Below are 26,850 nucleotides of genomic sequence, written 5' to 3'. Positions count from 1 at the left end.
AAGACTGGTTTTGTGGTCCAGGGTCACATATATACACATTTATTTGATTAAATCTATGCTAATACATTTTAAAGAAGAACAGGCCATTTGATTTAACTACCGGCCATATGTTGTTTATAGCCTAGCCTGTTCACTCACACTGACTCCAGTCTTCTTTACTAGAAAAAAACATACAAATGCTTCCTTTTCTCTGTGAACATCTCAACAATCTGCATCTCAGGCTAATTATCGCATCAAAACACTGTTTTCAAGAAATCAAATCAATGATCTGGAACCGTGTAGCCTAAAGAATGCTACTGTTTTGTGTGGTTTGGTTTATTAAGCGAAGAACAACCTCAAACAAAAGCTTTTGTGAAATTCTAAGCAGATGGGCCATTTCAGTCTCGGATGAAAATATTGATCGTTTGACATTCTTTCACCACACTCATCTTTAAATCTGCCTTTGACGTTCACAGGAAACGTCCACTTATGCGAGAGCGCAGAATCGGTCTTAATGAGGCCAGCTGATGGTTAAAAGATGATTTTAAACTATTCAGACAGTAAAAATGGAGGCAATGATTCAGGAATGGATGAGTCAGACGTCCTGCTTGTTCATATTATGAAGCTTAGAAGAGGCAGGGAAAAATCGGAGGCTTACGGTTGGATAGAGCACACCTCACCGCTTCAGTCGCTGGTCTGGTGCGAATACGTGTTTAGAGTTGTCTGCACAATGAACTGTGTGTGCAAGCACATGAAACTGTGCCTTCAGATGTAACAGTGATCACAATATCATCTCCAGTTCACCAATTAAAATTTGACTTTCATAAAAATAAGCTCAAAATGCAGCTTGAAATTGTCCATTTCCCTCCCATTGCTGATTATACAACAGGTTTGTATTGGTGTCCTGGAGATGTCAATTTTCAGTCTCAAGTGTCTCTCAGTGGGATCTACAGCCCTGTATTTTGTCCACCTGACAGCATGCATAATGACCCTCTGCACTGCTACATAACTCTCCCCTGAAGAACAGACACTCTGAAAGTGTCAACACTTTCTAGGCACTACAATCAAAACGTTCACTTTATATGAGCTGTGATGATTTGTTTAAAGATTCATTCAAGTAAAAACTGAATACATAATGCCAAACCATTTTTCAAAGTGAGACATTCATACATTGTTTATCAGGAGTCCCGCAACAACCCTACAACTAACTAAAGAAAAGCATCAAACAGCAAGTGAAGTAGCTTACAACTGTTGATATGCACACATTACAGAAATTTTTCAGACTTTTAATTTTTGCAGTGTAATGATAATAACTATATTAGAGTTGTAACAGTATATGTATTATTCGTACCGAAAAATGTCAAATTATGTCAATTTTTTCAGGATATTCGAACAATAAATACCGTTTTGGCGCTCTTTGATGTGTCGTGACAGATCGCTGTATAAACACCTCAGCAGAGCGCAATCATCCCTTCCTCTTAACTACTAGTTTTAACGAAAATTCAGTACGATATTGGTCAAAAAAATTTATACAATAGATATATAATATACATAATCTACGTATGTGACCCTGGACAAAAGAAAAACAGTCATAAGGGTCAATTTCTTGAAATTGAGATTTATACATTTATACATCTGAAAGCTGAATAAATAAGTTTTTCATTGATGAATGGTTTGTTATGATAGGACAATATTTGACTGAGATACAACTATTTGAAAATCTGAGGGTGCAAAAAAATCAGAATATTGAGAGAGTCACCTTTAAATGAAGTTCTTAGAAATGCATATTACCAAACAAAAATTAAAGTTGTGATATATTTATGGTAGGAAATTTACCAAATATCTTGATGGAACATGATCTTTACTTAATATCCTAATGATTTTGGCATAAAAAGAAAATTTTATCATTTTGACCCATACTATGTATTGTTGGCTATTGCTACAAATATATTGGAATAATTACATTTTAGTAATAATAATGCTAATCTTTAATGTTGAAAAATAAAAAAACACATACATACACACACACACAAGACAAACACACAAAATGGGCTCTATAAACTCAATGTTGGATGTTAAAATATAAAAATGTAATTATCGGTATGATATTGGTCCTAAAAAGGCTATTTTGGTATTAATCTTCATCATAACGTGCTTAAACCATATGCAATTCTTGCACGAATTACACAGAATGCGGTTTAAGAAAAGGTCAGTGCAAACAGAGTCAAAGTCGAAAGCTGAACTTTAAGCTTTGCGATACAACAGTTGACCTACAATCCACAGAGTTCATTGTATTGGAAAACAAAGCCATGATGAAAGAGCCTTAGAAACATGTACAGGAAATAGATTATCTTATCACCAGCTCCAAAACCATCAAAATAACTCGTGTCCTCTGTTACAGTCACACAAATGTCTGTTCGTCTTCCGTCGATGCACCTCACAAACAGCTAACTGTCTAAAATGATTATATATCAGTGGTTGATGGCTGACAGATACTAATAGGGTCTTGCTAAGCAGTGGGTGCGTGCTACCAGCGGGACGCGACAAATGCATTTGGCTGGATGTAGAAGATACGAGGAACGAATATGAAAGTCTAACAGAGCTCGGACTGCCCTGCGGAAGGACAGGCCCTTTCGTGATGCAATCTGTCGTCCGCTCATCAAAGTGACGGACGTGATCCGACAGTGCCACAGCCTCAAGTGAGACCAAAGTATGATTTTGCACTGTCACTGTTTGGTTGGTGGAAATAACAGCTGATGCGGAAGAGAAACAGCTAAAAACGAGAGAATCGGAGCGTGGAGAGGGGGCTCGTTGCCTATTGTCATATGTCGTGTGAAATTACAAGTGAAGTGGTGTTGTGAGAAATGAAACCGGCAGTCCCTTGAGCTCAAATAAAAGGGTTTTCAATTTTACTGGTACTTAAAATGGATATATATTTCGATTCATCCAAAAGGGCATAAATTAGAGAGGGAAAAGGGAGTGAAAACTATATACAAGCCAGCGTGTAGTTTACACTGTAGCTGCTACTGTTCTATAAAAATAGCATTTGAAACCAAAAGATGCCACACTGCTGTCACGTGACTTCATGATGCAAGTGTCTTCCTGTTCCAGTTTTAGAAATAAATGTGGTTATTTTGGTTATTAAGTTACTTAAAAATTTCTTAACTTTTGGCAGTCCAATCAATTAATATCCTCAAAGAGAAACTGAAAGAAAAATATATATTTAACTATATATATCAGTACAGTTCATTAGGGCTGCCCTCGACTAAGGATTTTTCTGGTCGACTAGCAGTCGTTCATTTGAAGCATTAGTCGCCTAATCGAACGTTTATTAATAAAACATTTAAATCATTATAATGAACCTTTAATTGCCTACATTGCCTAATAAACGCTCAAGCACACGCATAAAGCTTGCCACAGTGCACGGGCTGAAGTAATGATTATAAATGTGTCAAGGTAAAACAGTAAAGAGACTGCATTAACATTTTAATAATTTGATAAACTAGTGTTTTCTTTGTTTTTGGTTTAAGAGATGAAGTCAGCGACATGGACTCGTCATCTCCACAGTGATGCGCCTGTATCATACTGTCATGGGCTGGGTTTGCTTCTCTGTCTCTCTCTCGCACCCTGGATTTCTCACACACACACACACACACACACACACACACCCATGCCCACTCTAGCTCTCATCTTCACCTGTTTGTCATCACAAAGTGCTGCTTTGCGGTGACACCTGTTCCCACTCTGATCTAATCAGTGACTCTATTTCCAGTGGCTGTGCTTGCTGTTCTCTGTCGGATTATTGTGTGTCATGCGTATGCTATCGTTTCGCTCTCCATGTCAAAGTACCATCAGAGGTCTAACCACGTCTTGTCTTGCCTAGTGTTGCTGTGCTCGCCTAAGTATTCTCAGTGTCCTGTTGCTGCTTCCAATAAGCCCATCTCCACGAGCTCTCTCCAAGCCGGGAATCCTCTGAACCGGACCAGCCTCAGTTGTGTTTTGTGTTTCATCCAGTTCGGTGTCATTGTACGACCGACTGCCTTATTTTGTGTTTTCATTAAAGACTGTTCATACTGACTGACTTTGCCTGTGGATCCTTTATATCATCCCTGACACATACGGAGTAACATAATCTGAGAATTTGTTTTCCATTTGAATTGGTTCATTTGAAAGTAGACATTTTACTCTCTATAGATATATTTTTAATGTTTGTAAGGTAAAGCTATACACAGAGTTCCACGCTCAAGTTCACAGAAACCGAGACGGCAGAAAGCGCATCCTGTTTGCTTTCATTTTACTAAAGCACGTTTTGTTGTTATTGTGAATGCACACAAATAAACGTAGAGTCTTTAAAGATTTGAGAGTTGTATTACTCTTATCTGTATGACCAAAAACGACGGAGTATTTTATGAGTAAGTGAGCGCACCGGCGCCTCCATCTGTCCTGCAGTGAAGTGCTACTGTTCAGCTTCCACACTCCACACAGACACTTGAACAGCACACATTTCTCTAGGTTCACATTAGATTGAGCGGCCATGTGAAGTTGCTAATACTTACATATTTCAGATGATAAGCCATATTTGAGGTCGACGAATGATAGGCAAGCGTTTGGATGTCCTGCCTAAGTACTGTATTACCATAGTCTAGCCGTCCATCACGAACTGCGTGACTTCGCCTGTGGCAGGTTTTTTTCTTTCTGCGACTAATAAAATTTTGGTCGACCAAGCCTCTTCTGGTCAACTAACGATTAGTCAACTATTAGGGGGCAGCCCTACAATTCATAATTATGTTTTTTATTGCTCAAGAGCCAAAGATTATATATCAATATTATTACTAAATATATATATTTAAATATATTTATTTCATAATTGTGGTATGATTTAAAATAAACTATAAAAAGCATATATTGTAAATAAAAAATATAGTTAATAATACACAAATACATACATACATATATATATATATATATATATATATCACATAAATTGTGTGCAAATTTAAGTAATTCATTAATGTAACTGATGTTAATTAATACACATTAAAAATATATACATATACATAAATAAATGCATGCTCAAATAAAAAAGGTTCGCCTAAATATTTGCAGAGAATGTCAATGTAATTGAAATATTTAAATAATGCATTAATATAACAAATATATCATTTAAAATAAAACAAATATAAACAAATATACAATTATAATAACTATTTTATATACATTTATATTTTAACAAATATATAATATAAATTAATAGTATTATCATATAGTAAATGTGGAAATATTTAAATAATGCATTAATATAACAATATAATCATATACGTATAAGTTTTGAGAACTGTATATTTAAAATAGTTGTGAGTTGAAGTCAATGTATATGTACTGTAAAATATGTATAAAATACATGTTAAAATATATGTATACATACTGTACATGTGTGTGTGTGTGTACACACACACGAAGTTTGTTTTCTATAGCAATAGTTTTCAGCATCTTTAAAAAACTGTCTGATTTATCTGCACTTTCCCAAGAGAATTTTCTAATTTTCTAACAGCACAATCTAAAATCTAAATAAAAAAACCACAAAAGCCGACATAATTTCACACAGACAAGCACACTTTCCATGAATAGAAAACGGTAAAGACTGTTCCATAAACCCAGTTATGAAATTACCAAGTGTGTGTGTGGCAACTAGTGACAGTGCAGCAGACACTTGTGAAATGAGCCCTGTCACTGCAGTGCGCTCCAGCCGAGAGTGAAGTTACACATCACATATCGAACGGTCTGTAGTTACACCTCATGTGATGACAATGACCAGCAGGATTTGATTCTGAATGTGAACATAAACGCTTCAAGCTACACAAGCCTAAACTGATGCATCACTGCATCCCAAAATCAGGCATCGGCACATCCGGTTCAATGGCAAGACATTGCGTAGATTGAAAAATTAAGGTCAGTAAATAAAACTTAGAACAAATGATTTCCAAAGAGCTGGAAAACTAACCGTGAAGAACAATTTTCTGCACCAAAATGGAGGAGAACAGAAATCTATACCAATTGGAAAGCACCATGTAGTGTAATAATGTCCCGACAGCACCCATCTCTTACTTCTTCCCCGTGGGACTGTTAAACTATAATTAAAATCTATCTGGCATGTTTTTAATAAAGCAGCATGATCACATTCAGTTACCTAGGTCATGTTCTAGCTCTCCTCCTCTGCTTTAACATTCACGAGACAAATGAACAGCTTAACATCGCTTTGTCTTGTCTTGTCTCTTTCAATCCAGCCTCCGAAACATCTCATAGCAAGCTGTTCAGTTACACTAATGACTCTCAGTATGGGAGAAATAGCTCCAGAAATACACGCTCATGACTGCGCTGCACAGGCATAAATGAAAGGCATCATTTCATCCAGCCGGTTGGTGATTGTGATGTGTTTGTGCACCACTATGGAGGGGGAGGGGGAAACATCAGCAGGCAAGCCTGGAGAGGAAATGGTGGTTGCCTTGGAAACCCTAGGCTGAGGAAGAGAGGGAGCGCGAGAGAGAGAGAGGAAAGGAAAGGAAGAACAAGTGAACAGGCCAGGAGAGTATACATGCAGAGTTGTCCCAAGCATCGCTCTTACCAGTTGTTTTTGTTTCGAGGGAATAAAGACTAGTTTAATAGATCTGTCTACGCAGAATATTAAAGTCTATATATATATTTTACACATTAATGTGTTGTGTGTGTGTGTGTCACATAATTGAAATCAAGTGATGTGTATATTAATATTATTTAACCTAGGCTATGAGTTAGCAGTTGTATTTTTACAACAAATATTAATAAATACTATAACAAATGTTTTGACAATGTTAGCTAATAAGTGCTACCATATGGCTCAAAACAAACTAAATATCTTAACTATTAGGTTCAAACTGTGAACCAAAATAGCAAAGCATTTACTGTCAACTTTTCCACCCTTATGAAAATTTCCAAGGTTTTATTATGGGTAAATTGGTAGCAACCATGTTTTTATGGAATATAGATTACCATATAACCACAGTTTCACTACAAATACAGTACAATGGTTAACATATAGTTAGTGTTAGAAAACCATGGTTAATTTGTGGTTACCATGGTTTAACTATAGTAACCATGGTTTTCTGGTTTTATTTGTAGTGAAACCACGGTTAATTTGGTCACACTTTATTTTAAGGTCCATTCTCGCTATTAACAAATCATTAACTACGACTTTTGCCTCAATAAACTACTAATTTGCTGCTTATTAATAGTTCATTTTTGTAAAGTCAGTGTCAAGGTTCATCAAAATATGTTTCTTATTCAATTCCTTCATATGAATCTTAAATTAATCTGAAAACAAAACAAATATTGTAATCGATAGAAAGTTTTGTCCATAACATTCTAACGCTAAAACAAGCCATAATAACTAACATCAAGCAGGTGGCTAGCTAGACAGCAAGCTAACATTAGCGACCACTACCTAGCTAGCCGGCAAAATTGCACCACAACCTTGTATGTCACAATTCCTTTAAACTGTCAAGCATTTGGGACTGACAGCATCAATCTAGTCAAAATGTGTGGACTACTGAGAGACTTCAGAGAAATAATCTAGGCTAAATACAAGTTATGATTGCTGTGTTGACAAAAATGTAGTTTTTATCAACACTGTAAGCACTGTACATTTTCTCCACAGAGGTCTCAGTGCATTACTGTCAACACATTTATGTTTGTTTTTACAAACTGAGGTACAAGTCAAATTTGTTGCATATGATTTAGAAACACTGCTAACATTCCTATCATTTACCTCTAACTGGAAGCTGACGCTTTGCGCAAAATTTTTATTTTTCCTATTATATCTGACGGAGTAAAAACCCATTCATATAGCTTTAAACCAAAATAAGCCATATCAGTTCTTTCTATCTGGTTGCATCATACACTGAGATGGTACCCAGACATATCAGGGAGGGTTTGTCTCCATGTTTCTCCCATAACCCCCCACACAACAATAACAACTTCCACATAATTACAGGTTGGCTCATTTTAGCTGTAACTACCTTCCCTCACAGATCTACTGGCAGGTTCGGAGAGCCCGTCCTCACTCTCTTTCCAAAATGACAAACAAAAGTTCCATTAATATATACACAATAAGACCAGGAGAATGTTTTGTTAGAAAAATACTACCAAAAATACTAAAATAGTACAACAAAAATGGACACTTCCTTTGTCCTAACTAGGCACAATGCAACAAGCAATGTGTCTGTCCACACTAAATGTACAAATGCATAGATGATAGTTAATGTACAGTCATTAGGAGCATAATTCTGGACCAATTAGATTTCACAGTGAGCGAAGCAACTGTGCAAAATGCCATTCTACTTGTCGATTGTTGTGGTCAGATGAAAAAGATGTCCAGTTGTTCAGATGTTCAGAGTTGTTGCATAGAAGTGAGTGTTACTACATCACTCCTGGTAAGGGCAATGTGGAACCAGTTCCTCATTTTGTAGGTTCCTCTTGAAGTTCCTCATCAGGATTTTGTACACCATACTTATGGATATGAAAAAGACCAATGCTAAGAAACCCAAACTATATGAATGTATATGTTACTCACACGGCACAGTCCGGAGGTAGAGGTTGTCACGTATTATTTGTTGAAGCTCGTGGTCCACTGAACCCTTCTGGAACCGTAGGTTGAGATAATGTCGGAGATCTTTATCCACAACACCTCCTGAAAAGGGTAAATTTAAAAAAATAAAATAAAGTAAGTTAACTGGTAAATGCATAACCTGAGACACCTACACAATTTTTTAATGAAGTTAAAGTGTGTAGCTCCCCCTCATTATATTTTCTTGTCAATTGCTGACAGGGTGTACAGCCTTGTAGAGTATGGTTAGGTAGCATATAATAAATAACAATAAATAAATAAATAAATAAATCTTAATTTATGGTGGCCAAAATTATTAGAACAAGACCATCTTCACCAGCTAAAAATGGTTGTAAGTCAATTATTTCTATCTTTTGCTGTAGTGTGTCAGTTGGAAATATCAGTCTACATTTCCAAACATTAATTTTGCCATTAATTGTAATAATCAAGTGAGATTTTTGTTTGCACAAGGAGTCTGACAACAGCCAGTGCTCCACACAGAGATCTGATCATCATCCAGTCTGTCTGGAATGACATGAAGAAACAGAACAAACTGAGACAGACTAAATCCAGAAGAACTGTGGCAACGTCTCCAAGATACTGCAAGAAACCTACCTGCAAAGCTACATCACTGCTAAAAGTTTTACACTTATGTAAAAATGCTGTAAAATGAGGACGCTGTCAAAAAAAATTATGTCATAAATAGATTTTCTTTATCAATTAACTTCTATTAACTAAATTAACTCAACGTTTGGTGTGAGCATCCTTTGCGTTTAAAGCAGCTTTTGCCCTCGGTGCACTTGTGCCTAGTTTTTCAGGTAGCTTTGTAGGTAGGTTTCTTGAAGCATCTTGGAGACGTTGCCACAGTTCTTCTGGATTTAGTCTGTCTCAGTTTGTTCTGTTTCTTCATGTCATACCAGACAGACTGGATGATGATGAGATCAGATCTCTGTGTGGAACACTGGCTGTTGCCAGACTCCTTGTGCAAACAAAAAATCTCACTCAATTATTACAATTAATGGCAAATCAAATGTTTGGAAATGTAAACTGATATTTCCTACTAACACATTACAGCAAAACATACAAAATAAACTGAAAAATAAAAAACAATTTAGCCGGTGAAAATACTAGTGTTCTAATAATTTTGGCAACCACTGTATAAATATATATATATTTTTTTATAATGCATCTACACTAGACAAAGTTGTTTGAATGCATAATGGTATGTTTGAATAAGCGGAGTTCCACAAGGTTCACTCTTAGGTCCTTACAAATTATGTTTGTTTTCAAGCCTCTCAGGCACTTCATGAAATCCCTTATACAGCATGTGTTACTTAGCATTAGCATGTCCAATTTGTTGAGTCTGAATAAGCTTTTCAAAAGCTGTAAGTTGTCACATTCAAGCAGGTGATATTTGGAGCTCATTTCAATTTAATATGAATAATTGTATTTTAAATACAATGCGATTCCCTAAAGATTCCCTTTACTGGTGCATTTAACAGACTGTGTTGTCTGGCTTATATTTATCAGACAGATAGTCTTCCAAAGGTTCCCTAACAATATCTTGAAGTCCCTGAGAGACACCAAGACAAATGCTGAAAATAAAAGGTATCTTGAGAACTTGTGCTTTCTACCTTTTCTCTAATGTGAACAAAGGACAGAAAAATGACAAATCATCTCACGCTACTCTGCCTCAAGAGAGCTAAGCAGCTCTACCTTATTTTTCCTTCTCCAATCATAACCTTGACCATTCGGCACAGCCGAGCATGGATACACTGCTTGGAAATTCAAAAATCCAGCATAGTGTGTGAGAAGATCCTTTGAGAATAAAAGCATCTGGCATAAACCTGCACACCATTTCACCAGTTCAGAATACATTACATCTCATTGTCACCGGTTAACAAAGGCAAAAACATGGTACTCCAAAATCCGTTCATGGAAGGTGTCTAAACCAGTTTTCCTTTCTAACATCACCAAAATCCTTTTCTCTTAAAGCTAGAAGAATCACCATTGTCAAAATTTTCTATTGTCAAATCTCTGCATGACATTCTGAAAGGAAAACGCTCAGGTTTAAAAAAAAATAAAAAATGCAACAATCAAGCTTGCACAGCTGTTGCGGCGGAAAGGACACTTCAGAATACCGTCACACTATTCCAAGGAAATGACAAAAGGAAAAATCTCACGAGTAGACTTCTTTGGTCAGGAATCCTAAATAAATATCTCACTTGTCATCATCCATAATTATAATGGCTCTCTCCTCCCCCTCTTTCCCATAAAACTGCTGTATCCCAATTGTAATTCCAGCGGTCCAGATGATGCGCTCCTCGGTCACTGGCTTGGATCTACTCACCCCTTCCAAAATCCTTGTAGCTATTCCCCTTTATGCTTTCAATCCTATTTTAAACTAGTCCTTTATACATCAATGGATGCAGCAGTGATGGAGTCTTCCGTTTGCTAATTTAATCCAGAGGAGAGAAGGAACGCGGGAGGAGGAGGAGGACGAGAAGAGACGGAGTCGTCGACAGTCAGGAGACAACAGAGAGAGGGAAAAAAGGTTCTGCCAGCCGAGAGCCTATCACAATGAAGCCTGTATTCTCAATTGCTGGGTGGTTAGTGAAGTCTAATATCGCCCCCTGACTGCAAATAATAGTACTGCAATGGATCCGGGTGAGTGTGCGTGATACAGATGCTTTTGGACACACCACCAAAAAGGCCAGCTTGTTCACACCAGATGCTTCCTGCTAGATGGCATCCTGTGAACTTGTTGACCTTGTGAACACATCAGTGTCAAGAGTGACTACGGCAAGTAGTAGCGCGCATTCAGAGAGCACAATGACCTGCCAAGTCCAGCTGGAAATTAATAGGCTATTTAAAAGTTACTTAGTGTTATGTTAGTGTGCTAACAATTGCACTTCTCTAAAACTGGTTAGTTATAACTTTGTATAAAAACTAACACATGCTTTAAGGAAAATAATTTTAATCTTTATATATTTATTTTATACAATTATATATATTATATATATTTAATCATTACCTATCCATCTAGATAGATAGATATATAGTTAGATATGAGGATGAAAACTATACAGTAGACAGGAGTAACAATAACCCATAGTTATGGTGAGGCACGGTGACCTTGATATAACCCTTCACAAATGAATTTCGTGTGGGTGAACGAAAAACAACAGCATCCAAGCTGGTATGCGAAACATCTGCACGCAATGACTGCGGAGAAAATTATTAAGTGCTGAAATTCGGTTGAGGAATGCACAGGAGGCATTTCAACTGATCTCAGATCACTTATCTTGTTGCTCAGCCTGTGAAAAAAAAAAAGAGGCATATCTGCTGAGAATACAACTTCATGACTCAGTCAATAATACAAGGAGAGAGTCGGAGGTCACAGCTGAGATTTTGTGGAGGAGGACAAACCTTTGACTCATGAGAGAACACGGTCGCTTCATTTGTCAGCACGACAGATGACACGGTGAGCAAAGGCATGACGTGAGGGTGAGAGTGAGTCGGACAGCTGTTAAAAACACTCTCTCTTTCTCACGCTCTCACTTTCGCTCAATCCCAGAGGACACCTCTTTGTGTCATCTATCAGCCACTTCTCCACAAGTGATGACAGATGCTTGTTGATTAAACAGTCAATAAATTCAAAGACACACACGTACATAAACACAGAGGCACAGAGACCAGACGTACAGTTCTGGATGGGACATTGCGATTGTGTGTAATCAGGTTGATTTATAACCTAAAGAAGTCTGCATGGATGCTTGTTTCTGCCTCAGAGAAAAATAAAAAAGGAAGGTAATTGTGATGTAAAATTTAAAAATTATGAGAAACTAAGTCACATTTATAATATGTGAGCTACAAGGTCACTTTTTAAGATACAAAGAATCAATTGTGAAATATCACATTTTGAAATATAAAGCCATATTTTGAGGTATAAGACTCTATTGTGAGATTTTGAAATACAAAGTCACAATAACTAAGTCATAATTATGAGATATACAGATGAAAATCTTATAGTCATAATGCAAGATTTTGACAAAAGGTCGCAATTACAAAAAAAAACAATGTCAAAATTGAGTCTCAACTATGAGATATAAAGACTACATTGTGAGATATAGTCAAATTTTGAAATTCAAAGTCACAATAACTAAGTAATAATTATGAGATATAAAGAAGAAAGCATTATAGTCACAATGCAAGGTATAGTCAAATTTAGACATAAGGCCGCAATAAAAAAAAAAAAAAAAAAAAAATATGAGATAGTAACAATGAGATTTAAAATCTCAACTGTGAGATATAAAAGACTTCATTATGAGATCCATTATGAGTCACATTTTGAAATTCAAAGTCACAATAACACAATGCTATGAGATACAGAAGAAAGTCTTACAGTCGCAATGAAAGATAGTCATATTGTCACATTTGGACATATAAGGTCACAATTACAAAAAAAAAGTCAGAATTATGAGATAGTTATGAGTCACGTATTTATAAAGTCTCAACTGTGAGATATAAAGTCACAATTATGAGAAACTGCATCATAATTATGAATTATAATATGACGTTGTGAGATATGACACTCAATTGTAAGAACACATTATGAAATCACATTTCGAGATATAAAGTCTAAGATTTACAATTATGGGAAACTAAGTCACATTTTGAGACAGTCACCACCAGTATGGGGCATATGTATAATTATGAGATAAAAAGTTACATTTTGAGATATAGTTACAAAGTTATAATTGTGAGATGTTGTAAAATATAAAATCACATTTTGACATATAAAATCATAATTACAAGAAAATCAGTCATAATAATTATGAGATAGAAGATATATTTTGAGATATAAAGTCACAATATAGTCACACAGTGAGATGTAAAGGCTTAATAGTGAAATATAATGTCACATTTAGAGATACAAAGTTACAATTACGAGAAGCAAAGCTGACTTGTGAGATTGTGTTGGGAGATAGTCACATTGTAAGATATAATCACAATTACAAGAAATTAAGGCACAATTACAGGGTTTAAAGTCACAATTACCTTTATTTTTCACTCTGAGGCAGAAAGAGGTTTTCCACAGGTCTGAGCCATGACACCTTCCATACGATACGGTTAATACTCTCTGATAAGGTGGGAATATGTCACCATATTGACTTGTTCTCACTAGAGAGGAGGTTAATAAAGCATTCCAATGAGTTTCAGCAGTTTCTTTTGACAGCATAATCACAGCTGACACCACTGCCCTCGCTGAGGACAGCTCAGCAGCGTATCGATCGCCTGAAAGTTTTCCTCCCGTGGAAAGTTGTTTGGTGCTAGAGCCCTTCGGCTCAAACTGACTAAAGCAGAGAGCCGTGATAAAGCTCTGGACACAGAGAGGAAAACCACGAGTGATGCCGGCCAATCAATATCTCCTATTCGCTACCACCGACTCCTACGAGAGGTCAGATTCTGCATCTTCTTTGAGTAGACACAAACAACACACATTTCTCGCTCAGCTCTTTGTTTCTTTCTTCAAAGGCAGAGATATCCAATCACTGTACTTCTTACAGCTCATTTTAGAAAGCTGGACTGTTGGAGCTGTGATCTAATAGTCTGGTACATCAAGCCATGGTGCTCATTTGGGTTTGAATCTGGCTGTCTCCACTATCTATATCAATAAAAGAGGCCAAATAAAATGGTTCAATCCATCCTAAGAGACAGAACCATAAAAAAATAAAATAAAAAAAAAGAGTTCACAAAGCACATTGGAGCACAATGTACCTCTTTAGCACAACGTAGCTTGAAAAACCTACAATAAGCAAAAGGAAGAAAAATGACCCAGACATCTGCATTTGAACTCACACATATGGCACAACACCCTTTTGTCTTTTTGACTCAAACAATTCACATTAACAACTAGGCGCGAATCCAAAACGCAGAGCCAGAGCTATCAATCTCTTCCCTTTGTTAAATGAAGAAAAGAGAAAACTGCTAATTATGGTTCTGAAGATCTCCGTCTGACTCACTTTGTTTGTCCTGTGATGATGATTCACATTACAAAACCACTCACACCTCTAACTATAACAACCCAAAGGCAGAAAAATTGTTAAGACACATGGTAATATACGCGAAATTTGAAGTGTATAAAGTGCTGGAACCAAAAAATAATAATAATACCCAAGCCAATAAATTCTACACTATTTTGTCTGAGTAAAAAAAAAAAAAAAAAACTTTAAAGGAATAGTTACCTCAAAAATGAAAATGTACTCACTCTCAGGCAATCCAGGAGTTTGTTTGTTCATAAGAACAGATTAGGAGAAATTTTGCATTACTTGATCACCAATGGATCCTCTGTAGTGAATGGGTGCCGTCAGAATGAGTTCAACAGCTGATAAAAACCATCACAATAATCCACTCCAGTTGAGTCCATGAGTTTGCATGTTTGTGAAAATAAACAAACTCACCAATAAGACAATCAATAAAAAAAATACAAGTCCTCTATCCATAATATTGCTTTCTCCAGTGAAACATTTCTCCAGTCTTTTCTGAATCAGGAGAGAAATATGCTAAAAATAAATAATGATGAATTTGTTTGTTAAAAACATGCAGCTTTTCACAATTAATTGCCATTAATTAATCAATTGGACTCATGTGGATTATTGTGATGTTTTTATCAACTGTTTGGACTCTCATTCTGACGGCACCCATTCACCACAGAGGATCCATTGGTGAGCAAGTGATGCAATGCTACATTTCTCCAAATCAGTTCAGATGAAGAAACAACCTCATGTACATTTTGGGTGGCCTGAGGGTGGGTACATTTTCAGAAAATTTTCATTGTAAATAAGAGTTAAATGACAGCATAGCTAATCTACAGATTAAGGCTTTAAAATATCATATAGACTCTGAGGTGTTTTCTTTTGACAAAGGCAAGCAAACAACCTTCAGGTTTAGTAGCCCAGAACACAACTGGTTATTTAAACAAAAAGGTCTCCCTGAATAAACCAACATCTGACAACAAACTGAACAAGGAGGTACAAAGATAAAGATTTCATTTATGTCATCCTGCACTGTGTTCAGGTAAAAGTGATGAGAAAATGTCTATGATGTCTATGCCCTATCAATGGCAAAGACTTTGATCAGTCAGAATTAGTCTTTTTGAAAATGAATGAGCCTTTTCCTCTCTGTTGACTCCACAAAGGATCCTGAGGAGTTCAGGTTGGTCTTTCTCCTAAATATAGAAACTGAATCTTTGCACGTCACGTCAAGGTTTCCATTGCTAAAATGACGACAATGAGAAACTGGTTTAAAAAAAAGCACAGGGAACTAAAACTGGCAACCAAGTCATTTTCAAATGGCATTATTAGTGGTGATTGTTATTGCTCATAATTTTGGTTTAGAGATTTGAACAAAACGCTAACCATTTGTATGAAACTTCTAAGCAAATTTCTAAATAATTTTTGTGTGATTTGTCTGGTATGAAATATTTCACCACTTCAACATGCATTGCTCAGATGACTGGTCCTAGATGCACAAAATCAGGCCCAGATTTTAAAGGCGTTGATATCATGTCAAATATGTATCTTTGTTATACACAATCACCTGGGACCTCGTCCCACCCAACGGGTGCTGCGATCTCCCACCATCTGCTGGAGGAAGGTCACTGTTATTTTTCCTAGAAAAACATCTTTAATATGTGTGTTTGCAGTATTAAATAATCTTCTCTATGGCCAATGCCACTGGCCTAATTTCATGCCATTGACACGATTCTCTCTTCTCCCAAAGCATCTATTCCACACCAGCTGAAAGCTGCACAGTTTATGTTGTACTTCACCTCATGTTTCACTAATGTCTGTATTGTGTGATGTGTCTGTCTGTTTATCTTTCAATGGAACAAATGGTGAATGTTTTAGAGGTTTTTTAAAAGCATGTGAAGTTTATAAATCTATAAAAGCACTTACGTTAATTCTTCTATGGAAAAAAAGTGTATGCAAATTGGAAAAAATAATCAATAATACTACAACATGATACACCTGCACAAAAGGCAAAAATGGGGCACTTACAATGAAAGTGGACCGATTTATAGAGATTTTAAAAGCATAAATGTAAAGCGTACAGTTCTATAAAAGCAAATACACTAATGTATTAGCTAAAAATTGTGTATTATTTGAATTGTACAAATAATAAGCAACATTAAAATAGAACACACATGGACAAAGGCAAAATTGAAGTGAAACGGGCCAATCTTGGAGATTTTAAAAAATTAAATATGAAGCTTATAATTTTATAAAAGCATGTTACTTTCTCTGTGTATTATTTGTAAAGCTGTTTAAAGCATAGTTTTTGCAGTCATTTTACATTGTCATAGCAACGACTTGCTAAAATTAGATAAACTTTCACACAGAAAAGGTCAGTAAGTGATTTTTTTCACATTAAATCATGTTAACGCTCAATGTTTACATCTTGTGGTTGTACTACTGAAACAGAGAGTATTTTAATGTTTACAGATTGGCCCCATTCACTTCTATTATAAGCGCGTCACTGTAGCCTGTAAGAAAATACTGTAAGAAATACTTTCAAATTCATTTTTGTAGTGTTCAACATTATATCACAAACACATGTATTGTATATTCCTTTAGTAATTACAGTATCAGCTGACCTGTTTTGCTCGAGCCTGACTGAATGCATTTTCCACCTCAATCCCGTCCAACTCAACCAAAGACAAAAACAACAACAGTTTGAATTTCAAGTAAATAAATACGCTCTGGGGATCAATTCTGGATCTCTGTGACAAAGCACACGCTCTGGGGCATTGAACAAGGCATTAAAGCCTACAGCCACATAGTGATTACTGCACAAAAATACCTTTCTCTGGCAGCCTCTATGACTCCAGGCTCTTAAAGCATGGGTTTTGTTTTGTATCCCGCTGTTGAGTAATTCCACGCGAGCAGGCGACACCTCTTTAATTTGCGTATGCATCTCTAATCCCAAAACAAACACTTTGCTCGTCTTCATATTCTCCACAGCAAAAATACGGAAACTGTGGGCTGCAGAGCAAACATCGAATGCAAACAGTTCATACACAATGAATTACAGTGATACGCTTTTATACAGCGCTACATGGTACTGAAATTAAAGCTGATTTCAAAAGTCTAGCATTTTTAGTAGACCGTGGACATTTATTTATTTTGCAGACACTGTATTTTAGATCCCGAAGCTAATTCTGTGATAAAACACACAGCATGAGTCTGCATACTACGTGGACTCCCCTGACTAAGAATATTTTTCACTTAAAAGAACAGAAGATCTCATTTGTTATTCATTTTTATTTAAGTATCAGAATCAAAGCCCTTTTTGCTGATATAAACATTACCATTGCCTGGATCAATTAATTTATTCAAAAAAATATTAATTAATAAATTAAATTCACTCATAAAATTACTTGACACAGCATGAATGAGCATGTTTATCATTTCTGAATTAAAATTCATAAGGAATTTATTTTGTAAATGCAACCGTTTTAATGATTATTAATAGTTAAAGAAAACAATTAAGCAAAATTCAACCAACATTTTGACCTCTTTCTGTGGCAAGGTTAGTTTAGATAAAATACTAAATGTGGTGCAACTCCCAAAAAACATTATTTTATCAAATTTATTGATATATATATATATATATATATATATATATATATATAAAATGTGTTTGAAAATAACATCATAAAAAACATTTTTGAAAATAATAATTAAGATTGTATAAGGAAAATATGCTATTTTTACCTGACAGTTACACCACATGACATCTATAGAGTTAAATTAAACTAAAAACTAGTGTAAACTAAACTATTATACTATTATTATACTATACATTATAATAGTTCGTTTTTCAAAACCACATGAATCCAGTATGAATACCAGGGTTATTAGTTAACTATAACTAAAACTGAAACTAAAATGAATGAATGAATGAATAGATGAATGAATACATAAATTAATAAATAAATAAATATTCCATGAAAAATAAGTCAACTGAAAAAAAAAAAAACTTTTTATTTTAGGTAATCACTATGGCAACATTTCTCATTTAGTTTAACTTGATGTACTAAAATAGCTAAAACTAAATAAAAAATTAATAAAGACTATGTAGACATATCTAAAAAATAACATAAAAAAATGCAAATGACAAAAAATAATTCACTCAAAAATATAAAAATATAAAATATATAAATACAAAACACTACAATAGTAACTCAATGACAGTAAAATAACACTAAGTACAAAGATTTTCTAAAAACTTGGCATTAAATCAGAATTTTGTTTGACGACTTAAAAGAAATTAAAACTATACAGCAAATTACTGTATATGGTATGCTGCAAAGTAGCATCAGCATTTTTGTTACAATATTAAAAGCAAAAAAGGTTTTCGGCTGCACTGTAAACTGGAGCAACAAACCTGCATGTGCATGACTATAATGTGTGCATCTCAAGGTAACGGACACAATAGAAGAAAGAATATCGAATGAAAGACTCGTGCATTTAAGGATGCATGAGATGCATGGGTCCCTGCAGTGTAGAGAGCACAGAGGCCAAATTAACTGCAGTACCGTTCACTTTATGACAGATGGCCAAGAGTTTTTATGCACAGATCTAAAGGATAAGAACCCACATCATAATTAATTATTTACTAAATATGTTTTTCTCATGCGGATAATCAAAGTAAGCCAGCCAGTGTGAAAAGCAGTGAGAAACTGTTTCACAAAATCAGAAATCTTGCTTGCGCAGTCTCCAGCGCCCGCGTTTGTTATGTTAACATTCAAGGCAGCTGTCTTTGACATCTCGTGCGCTTGTAGTCGTGACTTAATAATGGATCAAAGAGGTTTCTGCTCCCTGATTGGCCGAGGGTAAACTCACTTCAAAATGGCAATCACAACATCAGCCTAAAGTATATCATTCTGTCTGAAGGGAATCTTGCATTTCTGTCCGGTTCATTGCAATCAGTCACTGTGGTAACCATCATAATCCCAAACAGCAGCCTAGAGGGATGTCAGATGGATCTGCTTTACAAATTAGGTGGCACTTGTGCTCCACTTGCTTAGTGAGTGGAAGCCTGCAGAATATAATGCTCTGCGCTGCTGAATCAGTTTTCATGATTAATCGAATGTGGAGCCGAAAGGCGCGTTTCAACCTTTAGGTCTGGACAAAATTGCCAAAATAGCTGGAAAGTTACATTGCATAACGCGCAAAAGCATTCACAGCTCTCTTAGGGAATTGTTTCCAGATTTGCGACCAGCCAAGAGACAGTCTGCATCTTATAAATATGTAGCGTTATTATTACAACGAGGAGGACAAATGGTAGATGTATCAAAACAGCTCACTGTATTAAAGGGATAGATCATACAAAATGAAGTTATTTCATCATTTACTCATCCTCATGCTGTTCTTTCTTCTGTGGAACACAAAAGAAGATGTTTAGCAGAATGGTCACGCTCCTCTTTTCCATACAATGAAAGTAAATAGTGATCTTTGGTTCGTAATTGTCTTGTAACCTATTGAATTTGACTATGCACATATTCATAAATTCCATAAACGAGAGGACTGTCAATAAAAAAAAAAAAACTTTATTTTCATTCCACAGCCATGCAGTGCCAAAAATGTAATTATGAACTGAGCTCTCACCTCCAAAAAACAAATTAAACAAGTAGTAGTTTATGCAATAGGCCATTTTTAGAAAAAAATCACTTCACAGCTGCCATCTGCTGTTTGAGCACACAGAGATAAACAAGTAAATAACAATAATTTCAAATGCCTCTAGAAATGTGAGGCTGTGAGACGCGGGTTCAGTTGCTTAACTACAGGCAGGTGGGCAAAGTTTTCCTTGTGCTTTTCACAGAAATTGTTTAGTTGTTAAAGATTAACTGGTTAAACGGATGCAGATAAAAATGCACTGAATTCTATCAATGAAATGTGCAGTTTAAAGGAGTTTGGGGTAAGATGTGCCACTTCTTTCTTTCTTTATTTTTTATCTAAACTGTGCTCTAGGCAACATTATTATCACTATAAAAATATATCTTTTTTTGGGGCATTTTTGCATTTTAAATTCTAAATGAAAATTTTAAATTCTCCTTTCTAACTACAATACCCTGAAGTTTAAGGAATACGATTACTTACTAGAAACTAAAACTGAACAAAAACTGAAATAAAATAAATTAAACCTAAACAGCAGAATTTTAAAAAAAAAACAGAAAATTCCTAAAAAGTCAAATAAAAAGAAAACTCAAAATGTAAAAATAGGTGATGGGTTCATTGTAAATATATAATAAACATTATGCACAGTTTGCTAGATTAAGGGATGACACATCTTACCCCACTCATATGTGTACTCTTTATAGCTGTAAAGGAAAGTGAGATCATAAGAGATGAGAGACGATGATGAAAAACACAGATGAAAGAAAATGACTTATTAAAAATGATGAAATACCAAATCTCTCACATCTCCAAGGAAAATGCCGACCATTATGACAGAATAATGACTGTCACACACAGATAAATTACACTTCAAAGCAAAATAAGTTAACCCCCCCCCCCCCCCCCCCCCAGGCTGCAGAAATCTGCTCATGTTCGTGTTAATCAGCTAGCAAATCGATTTGTGCAAACTGAGCATGTTATATAACCAATTATTGCACTTCAAAACTGAAAAATAATGAGATTTTATTGCTGATATTTAAAAACCGTCAACGCATCAAATGTGTCTCAGAAAACCGAAGGTCGCAGCATCGGATTGGTTAATACACTGAGAGTAAAGTAGTGTGGCGGCACAGGATTACGAGAACACTAAACCAAATATCCGCCTCAGAAGATTAAATGAAAACATGAAAGACGACTGCTAAAATAAGACGCCAATAGATGTGCATTATTCCAAATCAAACGTGCTGCTACGCATAAATGTGATTGTATGAAGGCAGCCTAGTTGACTACTTTGCTTGATATTTATAAAACTGTCAGAACTGGGTCATTGCGACAAGTCGGGCATCAAAGTCCCTGTTACCACCAAGCCACAAGAGTGAGTCCTGGACATGCACCAACACACACACCAATACAACACACACCATCTCCTCCATCACATCAAAGCAAGATGGGCTGAAACTAAAAACAAACATTGGCCAATCAAATCTCACAGCTTATGATGTAGACTACATGCATCTAATACCATTACCTACTGTATCACATGCATATAATAACTATTACCTACTGTATTTGTTCATGTAAATTATTGTCAATTATTATACTTCATGGGATTCCAAAAAAAATGAACATTCATTCATTTCAAACCATTTTGAGACATTTTAAAAAAAAATTGATCAGCATTTTTTTGTGTATACAATGAAAGTCTATGAGGTTCAGTGTTGTTTCGGAGCCCACTGACGTTCAATGTATGGGCAAAAACTGTTAATTTCTTTAAAATATCTTCTTTTGTGTTCAAGGTTTGGAACCACATCATTTACTCACCAATCCAAAACTTGTACAATGATGTTACAACCCTTTAGGAGTTTTCTTTCTTTCGTGGAACACAAAAGAAGGCATTTTGAAAAATATATCAGTATTTTTTGTCTATACAATGATAGTCAGTGAGCTTCTATGTTGTTTTGGACCCCATTGGCTTTCACTGTATGGACAAAAACTTAATTTGTGCAAAATATCTTATTTTTTGTTCCTGGTTCGGAACAACATAATTTACTCACCATTCCAAAATCGTTCCAAGTTTCTTTCTTTTGTAGAACACAAAAGATGATATTTTGAAAGACATATTAAGTGTTTTTTCCTATACAATAAAAGTTAGTGAGGGTTAGTGTTGTTTTGGACCCTATTGACTTTCACTGTAAAAACAAAAACTGTTAAAAAATTCATCAAAATATCATCTTTTTTGTTCCAGGTTTGGAACGACATCATTTACTCACCAATCCATAATTTGTACGATGACAACTTTATTTTTTTTGGGGGGGGGGGGGGGGGGGGGGGGGGTCAAGCATCTCTTAGAATACCTGTTTTTGCATTAGTAACAAAATCAAATTACACAACTGTTAGAAAAAGTGCTTTCTAACCGCAGTCCATCCATGCATTCAAATGGCCTGCTCTTTCAATCATTAAAATTAATTTATTACACTAGTCTCCATGTTCCTACACCATTTTACACTACAAGTACACTATAAAACGCCTACCGGACAAGTTTCCCAAACCCTGATCTTCAGCAGCCAGTCAATATTTACTCAGTCAGTCCACTGATCTGCATCTCCCTAGACAAAACCATTGCTTGCATCAAGATATTTTTGCTTTCACTTGGGAGTTGGGGATGTTTTCCAAAGCGCTGGCCCGGGGGCTGAAGTTTGCTTCAACCAAGGATGAAAAACACTGCAAATGTACTATAAGCATTATTGAAAACTCAGCACTGCAGACCTGAAGACAGCTGCGTGTCCTCAAATCCCATCGCTGTAAGTCAACATCTGTGTGAGAGATAACATCACTCCTCCCAATCACATGGGCACTTCCCATCTCCTGTTCACCACTGAAACCCATTGTTTTTAAGAGCTGCCACATTATGGCAAGCCATTTTAACATTCATTCCTGAACACTACTGATATGTATTCCAATAATCACTAGCATCTAGGGATGTGCAACAGCGATCGAGTACTCGGCCGTGACAGCGATGATTGATCATGAAAACGATGATCGTGGCAAAAACCCCCACGCCTCAGAGTACTCGATTAATCGTTTTTGAAACCTATCGATGATCGAAATAAGAAATGTATTATATAAGAAATGCACATCCCTAATCTTTTCCAATATCCTAGCTGTTACTTAGTATATAGCTTTACTAGAACATATTTACGAGACACTGTTCTTTATATCCATTGTTAGTAACATTTCTAATCTTACTATTTACAGTTGTTTTTTGCTCGTCATATGTAATGGCCAGGCAGAATGACTACTTTGTAGTTTAATGAAAATCTGATTGTAAAATGTTACTAGTAACAACCAGAATACATCCTAATGTCTATTCAGTTGCTTAGCCTTATAGTAGTAGTATTTTATATTTATATTTTGAATTAGATTTAATTTTTTTATTTTAGTTTAAATTTTTTAAATTTTATTAAGTGCTTTAGTAAAAAAAAATGTTGTCCTTTTGTAATACTACTATTTAGTTTTAATTTACTTTTATTTCTGTTTTAGTTTTAGTAATTTCCAGTAAAATAAATAAATAAATAAATTAGGCATATATATATATATATATATATATACACACACATTTCATTTAGGTAACATTTCAATTTTTTGTTTTTCATTGAATATTTATATTTTATTCTATTTCAGCTTTGTTTCAATTAACAATTTTTTTTAAATGAACAATAATAACCCTGAATATTATTAGGAAAACTTGAATACATCAGTAACTATATAGCTATACTAGTACTAGTACTTGATTTAATAAGATGATGATAATAATGAATAGTTAGTAAAACTAGAATAGGTTTCAATAAATTGAGTACATACTAGTTAGAAGTGAATATTTGATTTCTGAACCACAGCTCAACAAAAATTTGAAAAGTGTTACCAGTGAAAATGGACTAGTTAATTGTCACTATAGTGATAGCGACTAGTAGCAAAACAACAAGTTCTAGAATGTCTTGTGATACTAGTAAACACTGGCTTACTTACTAGTCATTAAAAAAAATGGCATTAGTAAAATACTGCGAATGTATACTACTAATATAAATACTAGAAACTTAATGTCTACTAGTTAGTGCTAAGGATTAGTGACAGTGGACAAGTTAATTGCCACTATAGTGATAGCGACTAGTAGCAAAAAAAATGTACTAGAATGTCTTGTGATACTAATAAACATTGGATTATTTACTAGTCATTTTAAAAAAATCAGCATTAGTAAAGTACTGCTAATGTACAGGCTACTAATTAAGTACAAGCAACTTAATGTCTACTAGTTAGTGCTGATGATTAGTGACAGTGGACTAGTTAAGTATCACTGTAGTGATTGTGTCTGCTAGCAAAAGTACTAGAATGTGTAAATATTAGTGACTAACTGAACAAATATGAGCTATTACTGGAACAGTATCTAATAAATAGTTGCTACTGAAAATGAAATGATTCTAGTAAACACTGGATTACTAGACCAAGTACTAGTAAAGTACTGCTAATGTATAAGCTACTATCATAAATATTAGTAACAATAGCCACTAGTGCTAAGGAATCAATGTTAAAGCGGCTTGCCACAGTCACAGTGCAATTTACGAGATCAATGAAATTGCCTTCAAATATTCGCCCAGTTCGCCCATGGCGGACCCGCGGGCCAAAATATCTCCGACACGGGGCGGAACACCCCCCGCCCCCTCGCGCATGATACCACGGTCCTTAGAATCCAAACAAAGCTCAAATTTCATTGACATGTTTCTGTGACAATCCGCCACATTTTGTAAGTTCTGTTGCCGGGAGCGACGATGGAACGTTCGCGGCAACCACAGCGATCTCGCGTGGGATCTAAAATGCACCTTTGTGTGTAAACAGGATTTCTGCGGGAATAATGTGCAGACAGCAGCCCCAGACAGCGGAGGGGTCGCTCTCTCTCTCGGTCTTTCGTTCACACAGAGAGACGGCGACGCGCTGATGTTTATCCTCACCTTGCTTAACGCACTTCAGCCGGAACGGGTCTTTGCAGTGCTTGATCACGGCCAGCACATCCCTGATGGTGAGCCCCGCCACCGGTGTATCGTTGACCTCCAAGAGCAGCTCGTCCTGGGACAGCTTGCCGCTCTGGATGGCCACCTTACCCTGCTTCACCTCCCCAAAATAAGGGAAATTGCCGTTCTCGGCGCCCCCTTTCAAGTCGAACCCCAGCTCGCCCTCCTTATTCCTGGTGAGCACCGCTTCGTGGACTTTGTTCGTCCAGTGGTTCTTTTTCTTCAGACTCTTTGACATCGCTGACAATTGACGACTCGCCTACCAGTGTGCGGCTGCTGGATGGCACCTCATCCCTGCCCCGGTGTGGCGTATCGCGAGTCCCGAGGCGCGCTCAGATCCTCCGCGGCTGGCCGCTGCTCGTAGTGTCCATGTTACATGCAGTGGAGTTGCGCTGAGAGCTGCAGCAGCAGTACGCAACTGTATGGAGGAGCACGCTCGCTTACACGCTGACTGCCGAGTGACCCGGATGTGATGTCTAGGAGGAGGCAGGAATGCTAGTGCAAGACGAGCGTGCATTCCTCAAAACGGGCTTCAAGTAAAAGTGAGCCTTGGAGGAAAAGGGAAGGAAGGTGCGCAGTGAGAGCAGGCTCAAACGGAAGGTTTATGGTGTTTTCGATTCCCAAGTTTATAGAATCGATATTATAGAATCGATCGAGTCGAATCCGACATTTGATTCAAGACAAATACATAGATTAATAAGAAAAACGTGCAAAGTATAATTTGACCCTTTTTGTTTGTTTGTTTGTTTGTTTACAAAATATAATGTTGTTCATTGCAAGTTTTTTTATTCGAATCCTAGATTTGATTTAAGACAAATAGGCCTACATAGATTTATAAGAAAAACGTGCAAAGTAGCCTATAATTTGATCCTATGTGAGACTTAAAAAAAACAAGATATGTTGTTCGATTGGAAGATTTTTGATTTCCAAGTTTATGGAATCGATCGAGTCAAGACAAATATAGATGTATAAGGAAAACGTGCAAATATAATTTGATCCTATGTGTGACTTTTTTAAACAAAATATCATGTTGTTCATCTCAAGATTTTTGATTTCCCAGTTTGTATAATCGATCGAGTCGATTCCGATTTAATTCAAGACAGATATATCTCGATTCATAAGAAATAATAGCATGTTGATGTGTTTTTATGTTAGAAATTACTTTTATTTGTTATAAATAGCTTCACATTTTCCATTAAAACATCAAACTAAGTCTATTCTTCTATGTTTTTTTAACGTGTTTAGTGACTATAATTAAAAATATATTAATTAAACGATTATGTTTGGTTGCATGATTGACAATATCTTCACATTTTCTATAAAAACACTACGATATTTGCGGTTTTAACGAAATCATTATAAATAAAGTAAATAAAATGAAGTATTTTTACCAAAATCTGTTGAGTGACTCACTCGCATGTAATACTCCTACATACTGTCACTGATCGCCACCTACTGGTGTACTGACAGGAAGAGTCACCGAATG

The 26,850-nt window shown here is 35.9% G+C and overlaps 1 protein-coding gene across 1 annotated transcript in view; it reads right to left on the bottom strand.

Moving 5' to 3' along the window:
• The window catches only part of magi2b (membrane associated guanylate kinase, WW and PDZ domain containing 2b), a 105,328-nt gene extending 79,609 nt beyond the window's left edge, over nucleotides 1-25,719 (bottom strand). Inside the window, exons 1-2 of the mRNA XM_079411625.1 lie at nucleotides 25,305-25,719; nucleotides 8,585-8,701 (exon numbers count right to left, since the gene is read on the bottom strand). Of these exons, the coding sequence (XP_079267751.1) occupies nucleotides 8,585-8,701; nucleotides 25,305-25,602 (415 nt within the window). The 5' untranslated portion in view covers nucleotides 25,603-25,719. The remainder of the gene's footprint in view (nucleotides 1-8,584; nucleotides 8,702-25,304) is intronic.
• Nucleotides 25,720-26,850: the final 1,131 nt, after the last annotated feature.

The sequence above is a fragment of the Barbus barbus genome, assembly GCF_936440315.1.
Source record: "Barbus barbus genome assembly, chromosome: 48".
NCBI lineage: Eukaryota > Metazoa > Chordata > Actinopteri > Cypriniformes > Cyprinidae > Barbus > Barbus barbus.
The sequence above is the reverse complement of the archived record's forward strand: the minus strand, read 5'-3'. Positions and strand labels throughout refer to the sequence as shown.